General features: G+C 48.5%; 8 protein-coding genes across 8 annotated transcripts; 5 read left to right on the top strand and 3 right to left on the bottom strand.

Annotated features, from left to right (window-relative positions):
- Positions 1–222: 222 nt before the first annotated feature.
- On the bottom strand, positions 223–1,377 carry AO090003001132 (40S ribosomal protein eS6; the record flags this gene model as incomplete). The annotated part of the gene is made up of 6 exons (XM_001820173.3): positions 223–319; positions 383–701; positions 771–869; positions 936–956; positions 1,086–1,158; positions 1,273–1,377. 6 exons carry the CDS (start codon positions 1,375–1,377, stop codon positions 223–225), a joined length of 714 nt encoding a protein of 237 aa, XP_001820225.1.
- Positions 1,378–2,944: 1,567 nt separating this feature from the next.
- Positions 2,945–4,199, top strand: AO090003001131 (uncharacterized protein; the record flags this gene model as incomplete). The annotated part of the gene is made up of 4 exons (XM_023235190.1): positions 2,945–3,187; positions 3,255–3,991; positions 4,055–4,095; positions 4,195–4,199. 4 exons carry the CDS (start codon positions 2,945–2,947, stop codon positions 4,197–4,199), a joined length of 1,026 nt encoding a protein of 341 aa, XP_023090231.1.
- A 2,243-nt stretch (positions 4,200–6,442) lies between these two features.
- On the top strand, positions 6,443–7,128 carry AO090003001130 (HMG-box domain-containing protein; the record flags this gene model as incomplete). Its single annotated transcript, XM_023235189.1, has 2 exons — positions 6,443–6,884; positions 6,959–7,128. 2 exons carry the CDS (start codon positions 6,443–6,445, stop codon positions 7,126–7,128), a joined length of 612 nt encoding a protein of 203 aa, XP_023090230.1.
- A 329-nt stretch (positions 7,129–7,457) lies between these two features.
- Positions 7,458–8,654, top strand: AO090003001129 (uncharacterized protein; the record flags this gene model as incomplete). The annotated part of the gene is made up of 1 exon (XM_023235188.1): positions 7,458–8,654. One exon carries the CDS (start codon positions 7,458–7,460, stop codon positions 8,652–8,654), a length of 1,197 nt encoding a protein of 398 aa, XP_023090229.1.
- Positions 8,655–10,063: 1,409 nt separating this feature from the next.
- Positions 10,064–13,179, top strand: AO090003001128 (DEAD/DEAH box helicase; the record flags this gene model as incomplete). Its single annotated transcript, XM_001820169.3, has 2 exons — positions 10,064–10,532; positions 10,583–13,179. 2 exons carry the CDS (start codon positions 10,064–10,066, stop codon positions 13,177–13,179), a joined length of 3,066 nt encoding a protein of 1,021 aa, XP_001820221.3.
- Positions 13,180–13,782: 603 nt separating this feature from the next.
- On the top strand, positions 13,783–14,977 carry AO090003001127 (ribosylnicotinamide kinase; the record flags this gene model as incomplete). Its single annotated transcript, XM_023235187.1, has 2 exons — positions 13,783–13,937; positions 14,140–14,977. The coding sequence occupies 2 exons, from the start codon at positions 13,783–13,785 to the stop codon at positions 14,975–14,977; spliced, it is 993 nt and encodes a 330-aa protein (XP_023090228.1).
- Positions 14,978–15,119: 142 nt separating this feature from the next.
- AO090003001126 (uncharacterized protein) lies at positions 15,120–17,884 on the bottom strand (the record flags this gene model as incomplete). Its single annotated transcript, XM_023235186.1, has 3 exons — positions 15,120–15,151; positions 15,194–17,702; positions 17,765–17,884. The coding sequence occupies 3 exons, from the start codon at positions 17,882–17,884 to the stop codon at positions 15,120–15,122; spliced, it is 2,661 nt and encodes an 886-aa protein (XP_023090227.1).
- Positions 17,885–19,578: 1,694 nt separating this feature from the next.
- vosA lies at positions 19,579–20,574 on the bottom strand (the record flags this gene model as incomplete). The annotated part of the gene is made up of 4 exons (XM_023235185.1): positions 19,579–19,593; positions 19,663–19,789; positions 19,891–20,178; positions 20,525–20,574. The coding sequence occupies 4 exons, from the start codon at positions 20,572–20,574 to the stop codon at positions 19,579–19,581; spliced, it is 480 nt and encodes a 159-aa protein (XP_023090226.1).
- Between the last annotated feature and the right edge of the window lie 342 nt (positions 20,575–20,916).

Raw genomic sequence — 20,916 nt, 5'->3', positions numbered from 1 at the left:
TTTTCCCTTTCATTCCAGCTGTGGATATGGCTTTTTTAAAGAAGAAAAAGGTAGCACGCTAAAGCCTCGGTCCCGCAGACGCATGCCCCCAAGGAATATATTCTCTTCTCTTGGGTTACACCCCTGCTTTGCACCTCGATAGCCCCCTTTCCTCGTCCGCTAAGATTTTTCCCTAGCCATAATAGAGACGTAACCCGACCATTAACCCCCAAGAAGATGCATTTACTTCCTCATAGAAGAGGCCCTCCGCTTGCGGAGCTCATCACGCTTGGCCTTCTCCTCGTGGACACGGTTGGCAAGGAGCTTAGCGTAGTCGTTACTGTTTCGTAGCAATTAGTAAACTCGAATATGGATGTGAACGTGTAAAGACAAGGGAGCTTACGCAGCCTCGCGAGCAGCCTCAGAGCGGCGGCGCTTGATGGCGATCCTGTGACGCTTGCGCTGGAGACGCTGGGGGGTAACCAGACGCTGGATCTTGGGGGCCTTGGTGTACTCGGGCTTGCCCTCCTTGGTGACGGTACGGCGGATGACGAACTTGCGGACGTCGTCCTTCTTGTCGAGACCGAAGAAACGGCGGATCTTGGTGGCACGCTTGGGGCCGAGTCTCTTGGGGACGACAGTGTCGGTGAGACCGGGCAGCTCACCCTCACCCTGCTTGACGATGCTCAGGGCCAGGACGGCGAGATCGAAACCGGTGATGGCTGTGGGGAGTCGTCAACAAACGAACTATGCGCACAGGAGTAATAGGATTTCTGATTTTCAAAACATACCACCACGGACAGACTTGCGCTTACGCTCACCGGTGCGGCGGGGGCGGTAGCAGCTGTGGCCATCGGCGAGGAGGAGACGGGTACGGGTGGGAAGGAGAACTGCAGAGATTCGATAAGTTTTCCTGCTGGTGATTGCTGAGCGTTTGATATCGGTCGGTTACATACCACCCTGCTTCATGGGGAAACCTGGTGAAAAGTGAATGTCAGCATTTTGGCTCAATTCTTGTCCCGCAATCCCTATGCCTTCGTTTCCCATTCCAAACAAATCCCACAATCAAGGATTGTCTTTATTGGAAAAAAAAATTCCAGCCGTACCTTGCTTGTCGTTACCACCGGTGATCTTGAAAAGGTAACCCTTGAACTCATCACCGAGGGAGTCGCCGACAACCTATACAACAAAAATATTCCCCAATCAGTCTTCTTGCTTCCAAATTTTTCGCGTGTTGAACGTTCAAATTGCAGATCGAAGGGGCGTTCAAAATAGGGAGATGGGGTTGCTGACTTCGGTTCCCATGCGCTTCTCCATGAAGGGACGGAGCTTGCGCTCATCGTCAACCTCGATGATCTTCTGCGACCCATTGGCCGGGTAAGAGATGTTGAGCTTCATCTTGACGGAGCTGCGCGGTCAAGACGGAGGGCGCGGGTATTGTCGACAGGTCGAGGAGGTTAGGTCGTCGGAGATTCAGTACTTGGGATTTTTGGCCGCTGTGGTGTAGCGAGATTTCCCTCTGTGGGCGGCTGACTAACATCCACCATCCCCGTTCGGGGTTAGTGCCGCTAAATAGGGCTTCTTATGTCAGCCGCTTTCCCTTTTGGGAATTTCCAGACTGTAAGGATGCCCATTCGAGATGATCATCAAACTTCTTACCCCTCTCCTATTCATTTACATACGTGTGTAGGGACACTGGGATACAAGTTAATAGGTACATCCCCTGGTGTACATTCATCTCATGGTATTCTGTGCCCCAACAGCTGCTGTACCTTTGCGGAATCGGCTATAACGAGGCTTCATCTAACGATAAGTACTACGCTCTATCTTAGCTAGTATCTCTCATTTGATCTCACTATTCGAGGGATTCAATCCTCTATATGGTCCATGAATGTTAGCAAAGGAAACGTCTTAGTAAGACACACATCAGTAACACTATTGAAGCACTGACCCAATCCCCCCTTGGGGATATACAGATCAAAGTGGCGCTTATACCACAATCACATTTAAAATCCGCCGCAGCTTCTTTTAACCAACCCACCTACTAGCATCCACTGAACGGAGAATTCCCCGTCTGCAACTGTACGTCCATATCGAGTACACTAACCCGAACTGGTAATTATGCACAAAGTATCCATTGAAAGAGTTATGCTATTAGTCATCAATCCATTATGCAGAAGAAAAAGTAAAGAAGGAAGAGATTTCGACCGTCTGGCGTCAAGACCGTTTTAGTCAGAGAGGTGGACACCTTACGCAATGACCCGCGCACGCGACTGGTTGACCGATCCGGAGTCGCCGCGCGGACAACAGCCTTATTATGGGGAATGGCATACTGTGAACGCCTTAGGCCAAGTCAACAACGTTCTTCCCAAGGCGTTATTCTTAGTATTATCTGTGTCAATGCGGTAGTTCCTCTCCTTTCCATAATTACTGACATCTTAATTGCCTTTCATTCTTTCCCCTCACACACTAGTATTCTCCTTTCTTTAACTTCATCCCGTCATCTCCTTGCGTTTGTTCCCTTCCTTCCATTGTCCTTGGTCAAAGACCTTTTTTTTTTTTCCCTTCTCATATCCCCCACCTAGTTTGCCAGCCCTCATCACTACGCTAGTTTCACTGGAAAGTCCCGGTTTCTGCACGGTACCCTCAAAGATACGATTCTTGTTCCTCAACCCTCCCCTCTGTCTCAGGGGGAAGGCCTCGTTTGATCCGTACCCGGCGCTTCCGATTGACATAGACACTCTTAATTTTTTTTTTTCTGAGAATTTTTAGTCATTTCCAGCAGCAAGTGCCTCAGAGAAGAATATTCACAGCCACTTGACGTCGACATCCACGATTTGTTGGATGGGACTGGTAGGATACGGCGAAATAGACTGCCGACCGCCGACATCTACACACGGACAGGCTTCGGACGCCTTTGTCACACGTTCCATTCCTTTGTACTAGCTCTTTGTCTCAACCCGCGATGCGCCTCTTCAATAAGTTTCACACTGTATGCGCCTTGGCCGTAGCCAGTATCCTGCTTTCGGCCTGGTTTCTCGCCTCCCAGAATTACTATAGACGAGTGGTGCCGACCAATGGTGAAGACTCCAGTTTCAATGTCGCTACCTCCTTTGATCGGAGGTTAGTCGTATTCGGTGATTCATGGAGCGATAACAATGCGGGCGAGCTTCAAGGGTCTGTCTGGACGGAGTGGCTTTGTTCGAAGGTAGGCAAACCCAAAAACAAAGGCCGCCTCAGGACCCAAATGGACCATGAGCTCATTCACGTTTTAGTTTCAATGCCATCATGAGAATATGGCGCAGACAGCCAAGTCACTTAGAGGAAAGTATATTGGCTCAGTCGTAGACAACGAGTTACCAGATTCCTTGCTCAACTTACACAAGTCACCACTGGCCGACTTCAAGGCTCAGGTCAGTCAGTGGACCGCCGCCGAGGCACGTGCTGTGCAAGAAGACCTAGCGGGCAACAAGGAAGCGATCAGCCACCGCCAGAACCACACCATTATTGTCGTTTCCTTTGGTGTTTGGGATGTGTGGAACATGTTGGATAAGGACTACGACACTGCAACGCAATCAGTAGACCGCAGCATTGGTGTCATCATCGATCAGCTCAATGTGCTGTCTCAGAGTTTGGGCACGAATGAGCTCAAAGTCATCCTGACATTGACACCAGATGTCACCTTCCTTCCAGCGTTCAGGCCCACCAGAAGCCATATCGGTCGGCACAAAGAGGCGGTCCAAATTACGGAATATTGGAACCGTCGACTTCGTGAGGCTGCGGAAAAATGGGACCTGGGCACAATCTATCTGTTCGATACGAACGCTTTTCTAGCCGACCTGATCCGTGATTGGCAACTATATGCTGCCGGCATTGAAGAACCCAATGGGCTGGGAAAGAACCAGGAACCTGGGTGGGAAAATGTCGACGACGCATGCGTCGAAAATGAACAGCAACTAGTGATGACATCAGAAGTGAAAAAATGTGACAACCCAGAGAAGTTCTTATTCTGGTAAGATCAAGACATGTTACCAATGGTTCCCAGTGACTCGAGCCAGACTAACCGTATCTTCAGGAACGAGATGCATCTGGGTCCCTCGGCCCACCGACTCATGGGTACGGAAATATTTCACGGGATCGAAGAAATGTGGCTCAGATAAAGGTGGATCTCTAAGAATGAAAGAAAGAAAGCAAAAAAAGAAAAAAAAAAATTAGCATAAATAATGTTTTTTTCTCCTCTACACCACCACAGACGGATGGGACACGCGCAATCTAGACGTAATTCGTTGTTCGGGAGGAGGTGTGTTTCTGTAGACAACAAGGCCACCGCTGGTTTCCGACACACAACAAACGCTTGCTGCAGAGGAACACAGCCAGGATGACCTCAGCTGACGAGCTCACAAAGAAGCCCTTCTGTTCAGCTTTTTTGACCTTGGCTATGTCTCCCCGAAGCCTGGCTGTGCACCAATCATGACTCTCGAGCTGTCTCATTTTGCTTCATTCTTAACGAAATTGGTCTGCCGAATCTTGACGATGAAAAATCTCAGACCCAGGAACCAAGATCTTGCGAGGTGGTATGTCCCATTCAAACCTGGTGGAGTAAAGAGGGAAGTCTCCATCGGCCTTGACTGTAACGCGATTGTGGAGCGACGATCACGGAATGGGAGATCGACCCAATACCTTGGGAGGCCTGCAAGTTTGTAACCTTCGTGACATAAGGCTTCCCCAGCTGGCTGGAGGGAGCACCTTGACGCCGATCGTTTTTCTTTGACCCAGGAGGGAAAAGAAGTTCTTTGTGAGAGGGACTGGGGCTTGTAAGAGGGTGATTTGTGTTTTCTTTGGTTCTTGTTCTTTGAAGTTACCTTTTTATTTTCCTTCTATTTCCGTTTATTTTCATTTATTTCCTTTTCATTTCTTAAATTTTGACATTTTTTTTTTCATTTGCTTGTTTCTTTGTTCTCTGCACCCCCCAAGCAAAGGTTGCTTGCTACCTGACTACTAGTCGGTCCCAGTTAAACAGGAGCTGACTGGGACTAGTGCTCTACCTTAACTCAATCGGTCGTAGTTCTGGCTAGTTTGTTCCCGTACCTTACCCTCGCTCGGTCAAGTAACCGTGACTTGGATGCTTCCATGGTTGGTTCGCTTGCTTTTAATCAGGCAAGTGTCATTTTTGCAGGTGGGCCAATCACGGAGGGTGATGATTGGCTCGGAATCCCTGCTGGACGCATGCGGGCGTCGGGGACAGACAAAGGACGGCTGGAAAATCAAACATCGAAACAATACCTCCCCTGTTCGAAGCTCGCAGTAGCGACCAGAGTGGAGGCAATGATGGAGAGGGGTGCATTTTCTCAACTTGTCCTCTGCTCTGGACTGGTCCAAACCCGGCTGAGTCACCGGTTATCCAATTGGTGAAAGTGCAGTACCTTTGAGCAACTTGGCTCGCTTCTACTCCCTTTTCTTTTTGGTTTGGCCCTCCCCGTAAAACCCTCTTGATCCACTCCTGCTAGTAACTAATCCTTAGTATGTAGCACGGACGTTGTATCATTACCTCGTCTTCCATTGTAGAGTACCATGGGAATGGATGTCTATGAGACCTTCACCTTGTTAGTGGCATACTCCGAGTTTCATAACCAAGGAATCAAAGGAATGATGGCCTACTAATCCATCCTACCTGGGTAGGACTATCGTTACAGTTCTATCTATGGAGGTTCCATTCATCTATGGCATTCTGCTATCCTGGTGGGGAGAGGGGCTTTAAGGAATCCGAGGGTTATTTGTGTCATCCTCTCAACAGAGAGACAAAGAAAAAGGAAATAGAGAGAGAAAAATAAAAAAGCAAAGAAAAAGAAAAAGAAAAGGAAAAGGAAAGAAAAAAGCGTGGTTTGTGGTTTAGGACAGGAGGTACTATACCTTCAAGGAGGGCGGCAAACCAAGCCGAGTGGTCCCAAAGATAGATTTATAACAAAGCACTTCAAAAAGCCAAATCCCTGGCTTTATCTTGTCCTCCTTCCCACCTGGTTGGTTCAAGTTTCTGTGTCCATTCTTGTCAAAGGGGGAAGCAAAAAAGAAAAGAAAAGAAAAGAAAATAACACACCTCTCTCACAGAGTGTGAGAGAAAAGAAGCAAAAGTTCAAGAAAAATAAAAATAAAAGATAAAACATATAACGAAACGAAGGATTCAAGATAGACAAGAGGAGAGAAAAAAAGAAAAAAAAAAAAAAAAAGAAAACGAAATCAAAAGGAGATTAAAATTCCCCTGCACGAGGGATCCGCCTTCTATTATAACCTTATATCTTGTTTCTTTCTTTCGTTCTCGTTTCTTTTTCCTTCCCTGTCCCCAGGGCGTGTTCTCTATAACCACCCATACCTACTCTTTCATCTAATGAGGTCCTCGTCTTTCACCCCCAGCACCACGTTCTCGATTCCCATCAGAGAGGTCTTTCGCTCCCTCCTCCTCTTTTAAATGTCTTTCGATCGAGTTCTCCCCAAGCCCGCTGCTCTGCACTATGACTCCCCTCAAGTTACTCTTTCCAGGCCGACCAGTAACCTCCTCGAGCACAAGATCATGAATGATAACGTCTCTAAGGTGTCCATACTGGACCGCCATATGGATGGAGTTCCGGTGGGGAGTTCATGTCGATATGCAGCCGATGGATTGCCTCAAGTCCATCTCTCTTCCTTGAACCGGGCCAAAATTGCTCTGAACAAGATAGCTTCCAATGCTCCCATCGAGCCGCCAAAGCCCGCGGCTCCTTTGCCAGCAAAGAGCATCCCGTTCCGAGAACGGTCCTCTGTATCAGAACGCTCCTCATCCTCAAGTCCTGTGAAGTCAGCTGCTTCGAGGGAGTCCGTGACCCAATTTTGTCTGTGTCAACCGGACCCTAAAATCCCAAGACCTCGCAATGGTACGCTTATATTCCTCCTCTTTCACAGTATTTGTCCCGAGACATGACTCCCAGAACTAATAACCTTGTCCCAGCTTTCATCCTGTATCGTCAGCACTATCAAGCGGCGGTGGTCGCGCAGAATCCCGGTCTTGCTAATCCCGACATATCAAAAATTATCGGCGAGCAATGGAGACGGCTTCCCCAGGAGACGAAGGATGAATGGAAAGCTTTGGCAGAGGTAAGCAAAAGACGGCCCTGGTGATGGAGCTCTTCATCATACTAAGCCCATCGTAGGAAGAGAAGGCTCGGCATCAGCAGCAGTACCCCGAGTATCGGTACCAGCCTCGGCGTTATGGCAGGGACGGTAACCCCCGGGGTTCAAGCTCTGGCATCAGCCATAACCCTCCAGGCTCTACTGTTTGTAGTCGGTGTGGGGGGCGTGTGATGAATCCACCAGTATCACCCGAGACCCCTTTCAATCCGAATGGCTCTTCCAATGGGACTGGAGCCTCATTACAGCACGAAGCGATCACAGGACGCAGTTATCCGTGCCGATCTAAAGACTCAGACCGACCCTCGAACCCTATCAAGATGGGGAGCAATGGAGAGTCTCTCCCGCCACGGCAACGCCAATGGGAAGAGACTGTGAATGGGTCTCCAGACTCCAAGCGTCGCCGAATCAGCACACAGTTACCCAGCAAACCAAATATTCACCGAGATAGAAGCCCGGATGGCTCATACCCAATATCACCATACACAGCTCGCCCAGAGGCACCAAGCTCCCGCGGGTCATTCCACATGTTGCAACCTCCACGACCGTACCGAAGTGTTCAAGAGTACCCCCAGCCTGACCCCAGTCTGAAGCTCCCGCCGCTACAAACAACTGCACCTGTGTCCAGCTCTGCGACGCCAGCGACTCAATATGTTCAGGAAAGCTCCAGTTTGGAGGCTACAGTGATGACTATCCCATTCCTTAATAAGATCAAGGTACTCGCTAAAATCTCACCTCCCCTCCTCCCGTCTTTCCGTGATGGAGCCTCACGGAGACGGGGAGCCGTGGTGTCAGTTGACGGCCAAGAACCTATCGCTGTGAAGTCAGTGGTTGACTTTCTTAACAATACATTGGAAAAGGAAGGAAAATACCACACCCACATTTTTGAAGGACCCGATATCCGTCTGCGGGAAGGTTACTCTGAATCTGGTCAGATGGGCGATGCTACGGTTGATTATTTAAACACCATCTCAGCCTGGCACCGCATTTCAGATGAAATCGTGAGCTTCGTCAAATCCTTGTATGGGTCTTTGGAACCGAAGTCCGTGGATGAAGACAACTCAACACCAGGAGCGTCGCCCAAAGGCTCTATCCCTAAAGGAGCCGAAATTCATATCAGTTCACCGGCACAATCGAGTGAGAATGGATCTGTATCATACTCATCGTCTTCCGGTTCAGCGCCCTGTCCGGTACCTGTGGCCCTGGTTCCTAGGTACCAGCTTACCACAGCCGACGCCTTCGCTTGCTCCGTACCTATCGGAGACTCTTATGCACCACTGGATCATTGGCAGTGGATGGCGTCTCTCTGGCGTGCCTGTGTAGGCCCAGATATCACAGTCTATGTTCGCGAATGTGAGAAAGATGAATTAGATCGATATGGGGGGAACCCCGTTGAAGTTCGCTTGCATGATGCGCGAACTATAGTAGTGCGGAGAGCAGCTGGTTCTCCGAGGGAACTAGAAGAGAAGACTTTGAAACGCGTGGGGTTTGAAATCGAGGACTACCTCACCCAATGACTCTTACTGATCTTCTCTCTGTCTAGATCTTGGTTTCCTCCTTTTTCTTTTATCTCTATATATTTCTTTCCTTCGTTTAGTTCTTTCCTTGCAGCTGCGAAACGGTACGTGGTGAGGCTTTTTTCGGTTACATATTTCTCATACAGCAGTGGAGTATACTGGAAGCCGCGCGTCTCAGTGTCATTCTAACAATGCTGTTAATTTGCTTCGAACTATGAGAATGGCGTACATACATGTTTGGGGTTCACGGTTGGACAAATTTCCATTTTCCATTATCCATATTGTTTGTTAAACCAGCAGCTGCTACTAGGAGTGGACACGCCTTCAATATAAAATACTATAGCAATAGCCCTTTTAATAATAATAGAATGAACTTTCACCTCCAATACTCCTTTCACAACTTAGTACGTACCATCGAGTAGTACCAGCCTACCAGGCCCATCGGGCACCTGGGCAGGCTACTAATATAGCCCTAAGTGGTAAGCTCAAGGCGGTCAAATATCTTAGCCAATCAGAAGCGTTGGACTCCAGGAACCGGTAGCCACCTTATCCATCGCTCCCCTGTTTTCTATCATTGCGACGCCAACAATTTCCAGCCCTTTGAACAGTCTACCTTATGGCAAGAATATAGAAGTGCATGCCTGTATCTGGTACTCGACTAAATGGGCTCCCCAAATCGAACGACTGCAATATCAGCGCTAAGAAGCAGTGAATGTGAATAATTTCTAGTGGATGATGACAAGTATACCTGTCTTGGTTATATAATATACTGCGACAACATTTCTATATTACTACATTGCCATAAGAACAGTCGAGCTACACGACATATATCTTTGTTTGTGACGGATTCTATTCATCTCAAAGCCTGTTATCATTTGTATTTCTTCCATGCACCATTCCAGAAACGCATCACGAATTGGACAATGAGTTTGCCAGGCGCTCAGATATTACAGGTTCAAGAAGACTCTTGTGTAACAACACAGGATAATGATTTCCAAACCCAAAATCATCATTCTTCTGACCCTGAGCCAACAGACAGTACGGCTACGTATATACCGGCTGTCATAAATCCAGGGTTAGAAAATGAAAACCCACCAACATCAACAAAGGAATGTTCAACAATTGGTACATACGGTCCCGTTGAAAATCACAATCTCTACATTCCAGTGGGTACTCTGATGAGGTACACTGCGCAAGATACTGATGCTTTATCGACACCCAAACGTGACGACTTCCCTCATTCAGAAGTTTCTAATTTGGAAAAACACCACTGGATTTGGACCAGCACCTATGCATATAAGAAAGACCATCGCTGGAGTTATGTTCGTGTGTATGTCTTACCTGATGATGTAGGTCGCAAAATTATCCCACGCTCGAGTACACCTTTGAGGCGTGCGTTTAAGGTTATCATGGCGAAGATTGACCGGTCGCCCGCAGCATGGTCTGGATGCTCTTCTCTAGACAATATGACCACTAATATCTCCCAACACTCGAACGAGGATGAGTCACTATGGTACATCTTCAATACTTTGCAAAACCCTGTGCCCAACCCGGACTTGATGAGAGACCAATACACCAAGAAAGCCATGCAACAACTGCTTTCGGTATCACCCAGAAAGGGTGATTACGGCCTTGATGGCTTTGACGATGGTGCAAAGCTACCTAGAGAATATTCTTGTGTTCCGTACTTGCGAACGGCCCTTTACCCTTATCAACGCCGTTCAGCTGCCGTCATGATTCAGCGAGAGGCGCAGCCAACACCCATGCTTGATCCTCGGCTTAAACCTTATGTCACCCCTACAGGTCAGGAATACTACTATGACAAAGAGGAAGGCAATATCATTCGAGAAAAGAGAATGTATTCAGAGCCTCGTGGCGGTACGTTGTTCTGCGTAAGACTGATTCTCTGATCTGCTGACTCCTACCAGGTATTCTTGCTGAGACTATGGGCTGCGGGAAGACTCTTATATGCATAGCTGTCATATTGGCAACTCAAGGTCACTTTCCTCAAGTTCCCCTAGAGTATCAGGACATGGAGCTCCCCATTCGGCCACAAACTGGAAGTCTTCTCGACATGGCAGCTGCAACTGCAGGCCGACTATCATTGCCTTGGAAGAGCCATTTCGATCTCATGAGGCGTACCGGCACCTTTTTTGGTAGATGCATCGAAGCATGCAAAGAGCATCGCGGAGCATATACCATCCCCCCACCGCCAACAAGATACGGAAGCCGGACTGGAGTGGCTTATCCGAGGCCACCTCCTCGGCAGATTCGTCTCTGTTCAGCTACGTTGATAGTTGTACCACCTAACCTTGTAAACCACTGGAAAGATGAGATAGCCAAACATGCTGAGGGAGTCAACGTTCTCGTGATACAGGACAGCTCAGCTCCGGTACCCCCACCAGACCAACTTTTGGAATATGATATTGTCTTGTTTTCTAAAGTTCGCTTTGAAAAAGAAGCAGGTGCGGCATCCAACAACAGACGAAGTTCAACCGCGCCAGGCCCATCACCGCTGACGAAACTCCATTGGCTTCGGATCATTGTCGACGAAGGTCATAATGTAGCGGGCCATGGCCATCGAACAAACATGGTTCACATTTTGGACCAGCTTCACGTCGAGCGTCGGTGGATAGTATCTGGAACACCGTCTAGTGGCTTATATGGAGTCGAGGTCAGCTTAGCTTCGCATGAGACTAACGTCACTAGTGACTCAGACCTGACGGAGGCTACAACAGCTGTGCTTCACGGGAAAGAGAAGACCACTATTATTGACAGTGAGCTCAAAGATCTTGACGAAATTCGACGTATTGTTGTCGGGTTCTTGGATTTGAAACCATGGTCGAACTCTCAAGCCAATGACCCAGCTAATTGGACCAAATACATGAAACCTGTCGGAGAGGACGGAAAGCGTCGGAAGGCACAGTCGCTCCGTGCGACCTTGCAGAGTCTTGTCGTGCGGCATCGCATGGAGGTTATCTATAGCGAGGTTCCTCTTCCAAGGTTGTACAACAGGGTCGTGCGTCTTAAGCCGACATTCTATGACAAGTTAAATCTCAACTTGTTCATTTTCATATTGGCTGTCAACGCAATCACTTCCGAACGCAAAGACCAGGATTATATGTTTCATCCACGTAACAGAAAACATTTGAGTCTGGTGATTAATAACCTGCGACAGGCTGGATTTTGGTGGGCTGGTTCCGACGGTGACATCCAAGGAACAATCGATGTTGCCTCAAACTATATGGAGGCCAACAGAGAGAGAATGGCTCGAGATGACATAGATATACTCACAGAGGGCATTCAAATAGCCCAAAAAGCGATTGCCTGTCAGAGTTGGAATGCTTTCAAACAATTCCATGAATTGGGAGTATTTATCCAAGATTTTCCTTATCATGCTCGGAGCATGTGGGCACTCTCGCCATCGCGATCCGATGTTGAGCCCCTTCTGTTGGGTATCTCGCAGGCCCATAAGGCCCAGAGTTTTGTTACCGCACACCTCAATGAGATGTACCCGGAAGAAGGTCTTGCTGGAGCGGGTATAAAGGCTCGGCTTGCGCTATCCGGCCGACAAGGACACCCAGATCCCGTGCCAACTAAGAAAACCACGCTTGATAAGCTGAGTAGCTGTACTGTCAAAACCTTACCACCATCGTCTCCTCTTGCACAGACCAAGTTGGTTGCAACAACATCTGCAAAGCTTACCTATTTGTTGGACCGAGTTCTAGAGCTCCATACTGAAGAGAAGATTATCATCTTCTACGATAACAATAACTCTGCATTTTGGATTGCAGAAGGGCTTGAGCTGCTTGGTGTTGATTTCCGCATCTATGCGAGTACGTTGAAACCTAAAGTTCGAGCGGCTTACTTGGAACTATTTCGAGAACAGGAGGACGTGCGTGTTCTCCTAATGGATCTACATCAAGCATCCCATGGTCTACACATCGCGAATGCCTCGCGCGTATTCATTGTCAATCCGATCTGGCAACCTAACGTGGAAAGCCAGGCGATAAAACGAGCACATCGTATTGGTCAGACGCGACCAGTTTTCGTAGAGACTCTCGTTCTCAAAGGCACCTTGGAAGACAAGATGTTGGAGCGCAGAAAAGCCATGTCAGAGAAGGAAATGCAACAAGCGGAAAGGGACCTGCTCGATGATAGTACCATGAGCTCTATTATCCAGAATGAGCACTTCCTCCACATGGCAGATGACGAAGATCTCACCGGCCCAGCGTACTTGAAGCAACCACCCGGTTTCTTCGACCGCCACGGGCTCCCAATCCCCAAATTGAACGAGTCCCCTTCTTCTGCCAAGAGAACTCCTCGAAGCCGCAAACGGAGACCCGTACCTATTGACATGAATGTGGACACCGCGGGAGACTCAGATGTGGGGACACCTAAACGAAGGAGATCGGATGGTACTGAGTTGCACTCTGGTGGTTTTTCTGAGACACTTCCGTCATTTATGGACTCGGGCGATGGCACTGATGAGAGAACCAACAATTACGTTTCTATTTTCAACTGACTGGGTGGAGTGGTGCCTTTTAGAAATACACCGTGTCATGTACTTGTGTACGGTTTGACTTGTAAGGTCGAATACTGGACAGGAAACTATGATTCAATATACTGTAAGAGAAATGATGCTAAATTGCGAGACCGTAACCTACACATAAACTCCCAAGTAAACATATACCCAAACCCATTGGACATGCAAGTTTTAAACACAAAATCAGCGACTAATACTCCATAAACCCACATTTGTCCAGAAATAGCTACACAGCAACGCTAACCAAATCCGGCAATCCATCACACTTTAGTACCTACCTAGGTAGGCACTAGAACATACACCTGAAATCTAAGGCATCAACAGCAATCAAGATAAACCAACCCAAAACCCACGCTAAGCAATGGTATCATGTATAAAGACCCACACAGCAGAGTGCCTATAAATCCTCCCCCCCACCTTCTATCAGTACCACATCAGAGTCAAAGTCACGGTTCCCTTCCCGTAACGGTTCCATTCCGGTCCGTCAGTCAATCTACACACAAACGGTTTCGTTCACCGAACCTCCTCGCCTGAGAGAAACAGAGAGTGAGAAAAGGAAGGCGTTGAAGTGTCACCACCACAATGGCGTCCCAAACCGGTGTAATCGGGATCTCAGGACCCTCATCTAGCGGGAAAACCACCCTAGCTCGATTACTACAGAGGATATTTTCTAAAGCGGATGAGAGTCTTTTCACGTTTATTGTCCATGAGGATGATTTTTATTTCCCTGATGATCGGTATGTACATACTTACCCTTCCCCTGCATACCTGTGGGAAAGTCTAGATTGAGTTTTCTCCCCTTTTCTTCAAATTATATATATATATATTATTGTTTGAATTGTTTGAATTGTTTGAGTATTAGTAATTTATTACTCTGAATAAAATTTCAAAAGTGAGACAAAAAAAGAGAAAGTGGAGGTATTGACACCAAAATCCCAGAATTCCATACACAACAACCGCATCCGGGAAAACAGTCCAAGACTGGGATACCATCGACGCAATCGACGTCAAATTCCTATCTTCGGCTCTGTCTTACATCCGAGACCATGGACAGCTTCCGCCCCGTTTGAAAAGCATCCAGGATCTCAATGAGAAGTCGGACTCGGGCGTTGACGAGGGGACGATTCTTCAGTTGCAGCAGGAAGTGGGGGGTCGACTTCGTTCGCTTTTTCAGCAGCAGCAACAACCCGGTTCCGGAAATCAAGGTGCGAGAGCCCCGGCTAAGCGTACAATTGCTTTTCTGGAGGGGTTTTTACTGTATAGTCCTCCTGAATCGGAGGATAAGGATCATGTTCTTCGGTCCGTGCATAAGAATATTGATGTGCATTTGTTTTTGCCCGCGCCTTATGATATGGTGAAGTCGCGGCGGGAGGGTCGGAGTGGGTATGTGACGAGTGGGCCTGCGCCGGAGCCTACTTCGTTACCGCAAAGAAGTTCGGTGTCTGATGAAGTGGACTTGGAGGGTGAGGATGATCGGCCGCCGCAGAACTTCTGGACGGATCCACCGGGCTATGTGGACGATATTGTGTGGCCGCGGTATGTGCAGGATCATGCCTGGTTGATCCTACCTGAAGGGGAATCACAGAAGAGTAACACTTTAAGCGCAGACTCTCAGGAGTTGGTCAACAAAGTAGGACAAGGAGTGAACCTGAGAACAAATGCTGGTGTCATTGTAGCTCCTGGAGAAGGCACTAAACCTATGGTAGATATTCTAAAGTGGGCGGTTGAGGAGGTGCTGAAATACTTGGAGAGGAACATCTTGGAAGTACATGAATAGAAGAAAGAGAAAGCCATTCCATGCATATCCGAATTACGATGTATGCGATCCGTAAAAATACAAGTCTCCCATTTATTTTCATCATTTCGGTGATTTTCGATCCAGAGCGCAACCGATACGACTGCCCGATGGACCGACCTGCTCATGCCATGCGATCAATGGGACCTTTCCAACCTAGTAAATGATCGATTTGGTCTCTCAAGGAAAAATCTTTACCTGACTCCACGTCTGGTGCGGATGCGGCAACTGCCTGTTCTTCCTCTTGTACTTGTTCTTCAACTTCTTTGACATCTTCCTCGAGATCAATAGCTTCCTGTTGGTCCAAGGATATGTGATTACTGGTATTATTGTTGTCGAATAACGAGGCGCTGTCAATGTTGTCTGGGGTTTCATGGAAGAGCTCCTCAGTAAAGTTGTTATACTCAGAGCTCGGCTCCCCGCAACCAGGGATCTGCCCGTCCACTTTCGACAAGCCAGCGTTTGCCCCAATAGCTGGTTCCCAAGGGCGATGGAAAACTCTAGAACATGCATGGCTGAGTAGGAGGCACCCTAGCGTACCACAAACTGTAAAAGTAACACCAAGGATGAGAACAACGAAATCTTCCCAGGACGCTATCCAGGTGGGCATAGGGTCATTGATTGATGTCCATACGGCTCTTAACGGCATTGACATAGCCTTGATTACTGGGTTCATATGTTGAAATCCGAATGTCCGCTCAAGGTCTTCAGACTGATCACCACCATCCACAGCTTCCGAACTTCCTCCGTTGGTTTCATCTTCTCTTTCAAGAGCGGACAGGATACATCGGTAGCTTTGTTCTCCAGTGGATGCATTGGCATATAGTCTAGTAAATGTAGCGCGAAGTTGACTCTTATCTCGTTCATTAGCATTGGATGCTGACCCAGGATAGATTCGCGGCAGCCAGTTCCTTGCTGGGAAGGGCATGTTGACTAGCCAAGTAATGCAAAACATTCCTAAGTCCTTTGGCGAACATATGATTTGAAGGTGGGAGACACCGATAGAATATGAACTACTGCTGGGGATATAGACCACCTGCAAGCTTGTATCCGGGGGTTGGAGTCTGCATTGGAAAAGTCCTTCTGGCCCTCCGTCTAAGTCGAGAAAGAAGCAGCACTTCTCAGCCCAAAAGCAACGTTCATGTAACCTCAGCGAGCACATCGCATGATACCTCACCGACAAACCTGGCTGTGTGTGCTTGTTATTCTCTGAGACAGAGCTCAAGAAAGGACGTGCTTCAATTTCCTGGTCCACGACAAAGTCCTTGATAATACCATAATTCCTCTGATCAAAAGATCGCATTGGTATCACAAGATCCCTCTTGTCCACAAATTCAGCGAACAAGCAATCTTCCACCATCCTAAACCTGCGGAGATATGTGGTGCGAAATTCAACACCGTACTTGTCAGGAATCAGGAAGAGAATGAACCCACTTTTCCCCGTCTCCAGCTTGGGGAGACCTGGTATGACTAGATCGTACCAGTCACTGGGTGTCTTCCTGAGCAGAGCGATCGAGACGGTGACGACGACCTTGTAAACTCCTGCACGGACATTGGCTGGGTGTTGAACGAAAAGAATCTCATCGACCATGTTAATTTCGGGCTCGATCTCAGGAAATACAAGGCGTTCGGGTTCGTGGGTATCGAGAGAATTGTGTTCGTAAAGACCAATGGAATTTCGTTCACAAGTGTCAGGATCTGAGCCTGCTTCTTGCTCTATATCCAGCAGTGAAGCCGGCCTAGTTGAGGGATAGTCGCCCAAGTCAGTCCCAAGTTCTCCCTCCGACCCAGTACCAGAGGTTGGAGACATTAGTGGGCCATTAGACACCCTTTCCTGACTAATGTTGAGATTAACGAGGTTTGTAAGCGACGTATCGTGACCATCGATATCTCCGTCCTTGATTTTGCAAAGGTCCTTAGTTGCTGATGTGGTGTGCAACATTTCCTCATCTCGTGGCAAACTTGTGCCAGCTTTTTTCTCGTGCGAACCATCTGGGCTTTGCATGTAATGTGCACCGATAAGGCATATTCCTGCGTCGAATGCTTGTTTCACTCCTACAGCTATCTCCGACAGTAAGACTGGCTTGCTGTGATTTCCTCGAAGAGAATATGACCGCTGCTGGCTTATGTTGTCCATCGTATCACCTATTTCAAGCTGTGCTGTTTGCTCTAGTACATCTAGACGGTAGTCTGGCGTATCGAGATTGGGAATGGCGCCATTATAAGGAGAGTTTCGGTTTGGCCGGGCATACATGATGTTTGAATCGACATCTGTCAGGCAAGCATCTGTAGCACTTCTTTTCCCTAGATTTAACATTCTGGTCTGGTTACCGCGCTTTGCAAAGTTAGGACGTAAGCCAGGGGAGTGACCATCAGGCAATAAAGAACTCTCTATGGAGCTGTCAACTTCATGATCTGGGTGCAGTACGCGAGTTGTAGAGCTCGTTTCGCTATGAGCTTTACCCAAGGAATGGTCGTTGATGGGGTCGGGGGTTTCAGGAAAGCCCTCGAAGTTCATACACGCCCCCTCACCATCAGGATAGATTGGCTCAAAAAATTCGAACAGAGGGCTTTGAGGGGCAACCTCGCTGGGCTGACTATTCTGACCCCATTTCTCGGATAGGAATTGTATTGAGGCCTTGCACAAAAGGACAGTAGGAGACCTGGTGTCTAATATTTGTATCTGCGTGTTTGGGGTGCTTTGTACCTGTAGATTGACAATTACTAACACAATAACCATATATGAAGCTCGAGGTGACGAAATCCTACCTCGAGCGAAATCCTAAGTTCTGCGCGTCCGTTGACCTCACCATCCCACGTGCCTCTGATTTCCAGATTGCGGACCTGAGGTGAGCCCTGGGGTACTGGCTCTAGCTCAGGCGTCGACATGATTTGTGTCCAGCGTGGTTTGGAGCGGCAGAAGAAGGACTGACAAGTATGATAAAGAGAGGAGAGGAGAAAAGAGATTGTGGAAGTCAAGTGGGGTGAGGGAGAGCGAGAGCGAGAGTGAGTAAGTGAATGAAAGCAAAGATCACCTGGCACCTACATCAGTGACCATACCCTGTTGCCTGGACAGGATGGCGTTTTCGCTGTCTCCTTGACCGACAGCTCAGTCCGTTTACGGTAACTTCAGCCTGTTTGAAATTAATAATAGTATGGATTCCAGAGTCCTATCAAGCAACGCAGGTCGTGAGCTCCACCGCGCTCAGCTCACCTCATATCTTGATAGCCTTCGAGCGAATATGTACAGAGGAAGTCGGAACATCTCCTTATCCAGAAATCAAAAGTCAAAAGGCAGCAAAGATCGTAATACAAACCATGAGAAGAATGCCCCGCTAATACGGTTTCCCTTTTTTATGTCCCCAAGCGCCTTGTATCTCCCGGAAGCCACCCATTCTGTTCCCATAAAAAAGATAAACACCGGTCCGACAGTCTATCCGGAAAGAAAATCCAAGGTACTCGAATCCAAACGTCCCACGCGGCGTATCACCATTCCCAAAGAAAAGCAAACATAAAAAATAAACAGAATAACATAAAACCCATAATCCTACCAATTGCGATGACAAGCATGAAGCCTGTGCCCATTTAGCGGGGTGTTCCATTAGACGAGCCGGGGTGTTCGAAAGCTGCCTGGCCAGGCGCAGAGCCATATCGATCTGCTTCATTGGTACCAAGCGGCTGTGAGGGGAGGATGGGGGTTGCTGCCTGAGAAGTTTGGTCAAAATACCCTCGTGCCGTTGCGCCGTTGGCCCCTTGTGCAAAGTTGCGACTCCGTTGCAAAGGGGGAAGAATTGTAGAGCTCGCCTGGTACTGTTGCCGTGCATACCCTTGCGGCATCATCGCACCCGTTGAATCCCCCGTCTATTCAAGGATGTTGGCAGTTAGCTTCTCGTCCAAAGATTCAATGGCTTATGGTGCCCATACAGGTGTGCCCGGTGGGTTTACCATGCCCAGCGACTGCATCGTCGCCTGCTGACTTGACCGACTATGGGCTCCTGGGTCTTGCATTTGAGGGACCTGCGCCGAGGGAGGAATACCGTACGACATCTGTGCGAAGTGTGAGTGAGTGAAACGACGCACTATAGGTGTTTGGCCCTAAATCGTCACGTCCGCCGCTATGTGATCTTGTCGACGGAGGTGACGTAGGCACCGGGCTAGGCGAGGTCTAACGAACCGCATAATCTGGAACACCCGTGTGTCCGGTGGGATACCCTTGCATGATAGGAGTTGGATAGGCCCCTGGTTGGTTTGCATACATAGCCGCGGTCTGCGGATAAGCTTCCATTTGACGCATCCGCCCATCGTCATACATGCCTCGGTTACCAAAGTCGATTGACGTGCGCTGCCGCTTGACCGGACCAGCATAATAACCGTAGTCTCGACTCGCAGCAGCGGCAGCTGCTGGGTAACCCCCAAAGGTATTCCCAGGCATCTGAATCGAAGAACGATCTGGAGAACGAGGAGGAATCGGTTGGGGATAATCCTCCGGTCGCGGGACTGATCGCTTTCTAAATCCTAAGTCAGTTCAAGAGCTCCGGCAATACTGGAGACGGGCGTTTTCTTGTATAGTTTTGACACTCACATCAACGTCCGCGGCTCTTTTCGGATCCTCAATTTTACACCCTGGTCTGCAAATGATCTGGACAGGAAAGTCGACTCTGCCATACCAGGAAAGCTCTTTGGGGGAGACACTGGGGCTCGTCAGTGCCAACGATTTTAGCAGAGAAGCTTCTCGGTGCAATCTTACCAGTGAAGCGGTCTGAGATGATGGACTTAATATGAGTAACCATATCTCTGCGTGCCTAGTCAGCATATACGCTACTTTTCCTAGTTCCTCCAAGTGCCCTCGGTTTCCACGCAATAAGCCACGACGGAGAGATGTGCAGTGTTCTTACTTTCGCATTTCAAAAAGGGTGAACTTTAGCCGAAAATCTCCCTCAACTTTCACAGACAGGTCCCCAAAGACAAAGAAGCCCCCATCTAGACCGGTCAGTTCAGCCAATTTAACGGCTACCACACCCACCGGGGTCAGCGTACCGTTGTTGTCGACGTCCTTCAGCCGATGAAGTGACGAGACCAAAGTACCGGTCAAAGCCGTGGATGGCGGCACGGGAACTGGAACGTCATCTGAGGGATCGAACAAGCTGCAGCACATAAAATAATAGGGACTTTGCAGATAGTGTCTACGAGCATCTGTTAGTGAGCGGATCCTTACGAGATCATCTCAACTCGAGCCACCTACTGCGCAAGATAAGTTCCATCCTCTCTTACTCGGATCTGTACTATGGGTGGGGGATCGACTGGCTTGCGTTCTGTGTAGCCAACCTCCGGTCAATACCCGCTAGTTGCCGGACCTTGCAGGCTCACGTACCTTTCTCTTTCCCACCGGCCACGCGCGCCCGAGTGGGCTGCTGGCGAATGATTAATTCAAAGTCAGAACTGGGGGACAACATTGTCAGCGGGAAACCTTGGGGAACTGGGTAAGAGTTGAAGTTAGTAGGGACACAAGGGAAGCTCGATAAAACACACCTCTGAGGATCGCGAGTAAGAGAGGCGTCTGGGAACGTCGACGCACTCATAAAGGCGAGATATCGAACAAGACGAACCAAAAAGGAGAAAGAGCCAAAGGATCCAGATCGGGATACCCGTTGAGAAGATTGCAGGGAACCACGAATGAAAGAGTGGGATACTCAGGGGAAGACAAGTTGAAGGAAAAGGCAGAGAGAGAGATCCTGTGGTTTTACAACAAGGCAAAAAAAAAAAAAAAGCCACGGGACTCTCGAACCTCAAGCCGGAAACTTGTGGTTCGACGAAGCACGAATGATACACAGTGGGGGGGTTAGAGGGGAATGGGGGAGGGCGATGGTGGTTAATGATGGACACCACGGTATGATTAGCTAGTCGTTAGAGCTTCGACTAGA

This window comes from Aspergillus oryzae, chromosome 2 (assembly GCF_000184455.2).
Source record: "Aspergillus oryzae RIB40 DNA, chromosome 2".
NCBI classification, from domain to species: domain Eukaryota; kingdom Fungi; phylum Ascomycota; class Eurotiomycetes; order Eurotiales; family Aspergillaceae; genus Aspergillus; species Aspergillus oryzae.
This window is presented reverse-complemented; position numbering and strand designations above follow the sequence as displayed.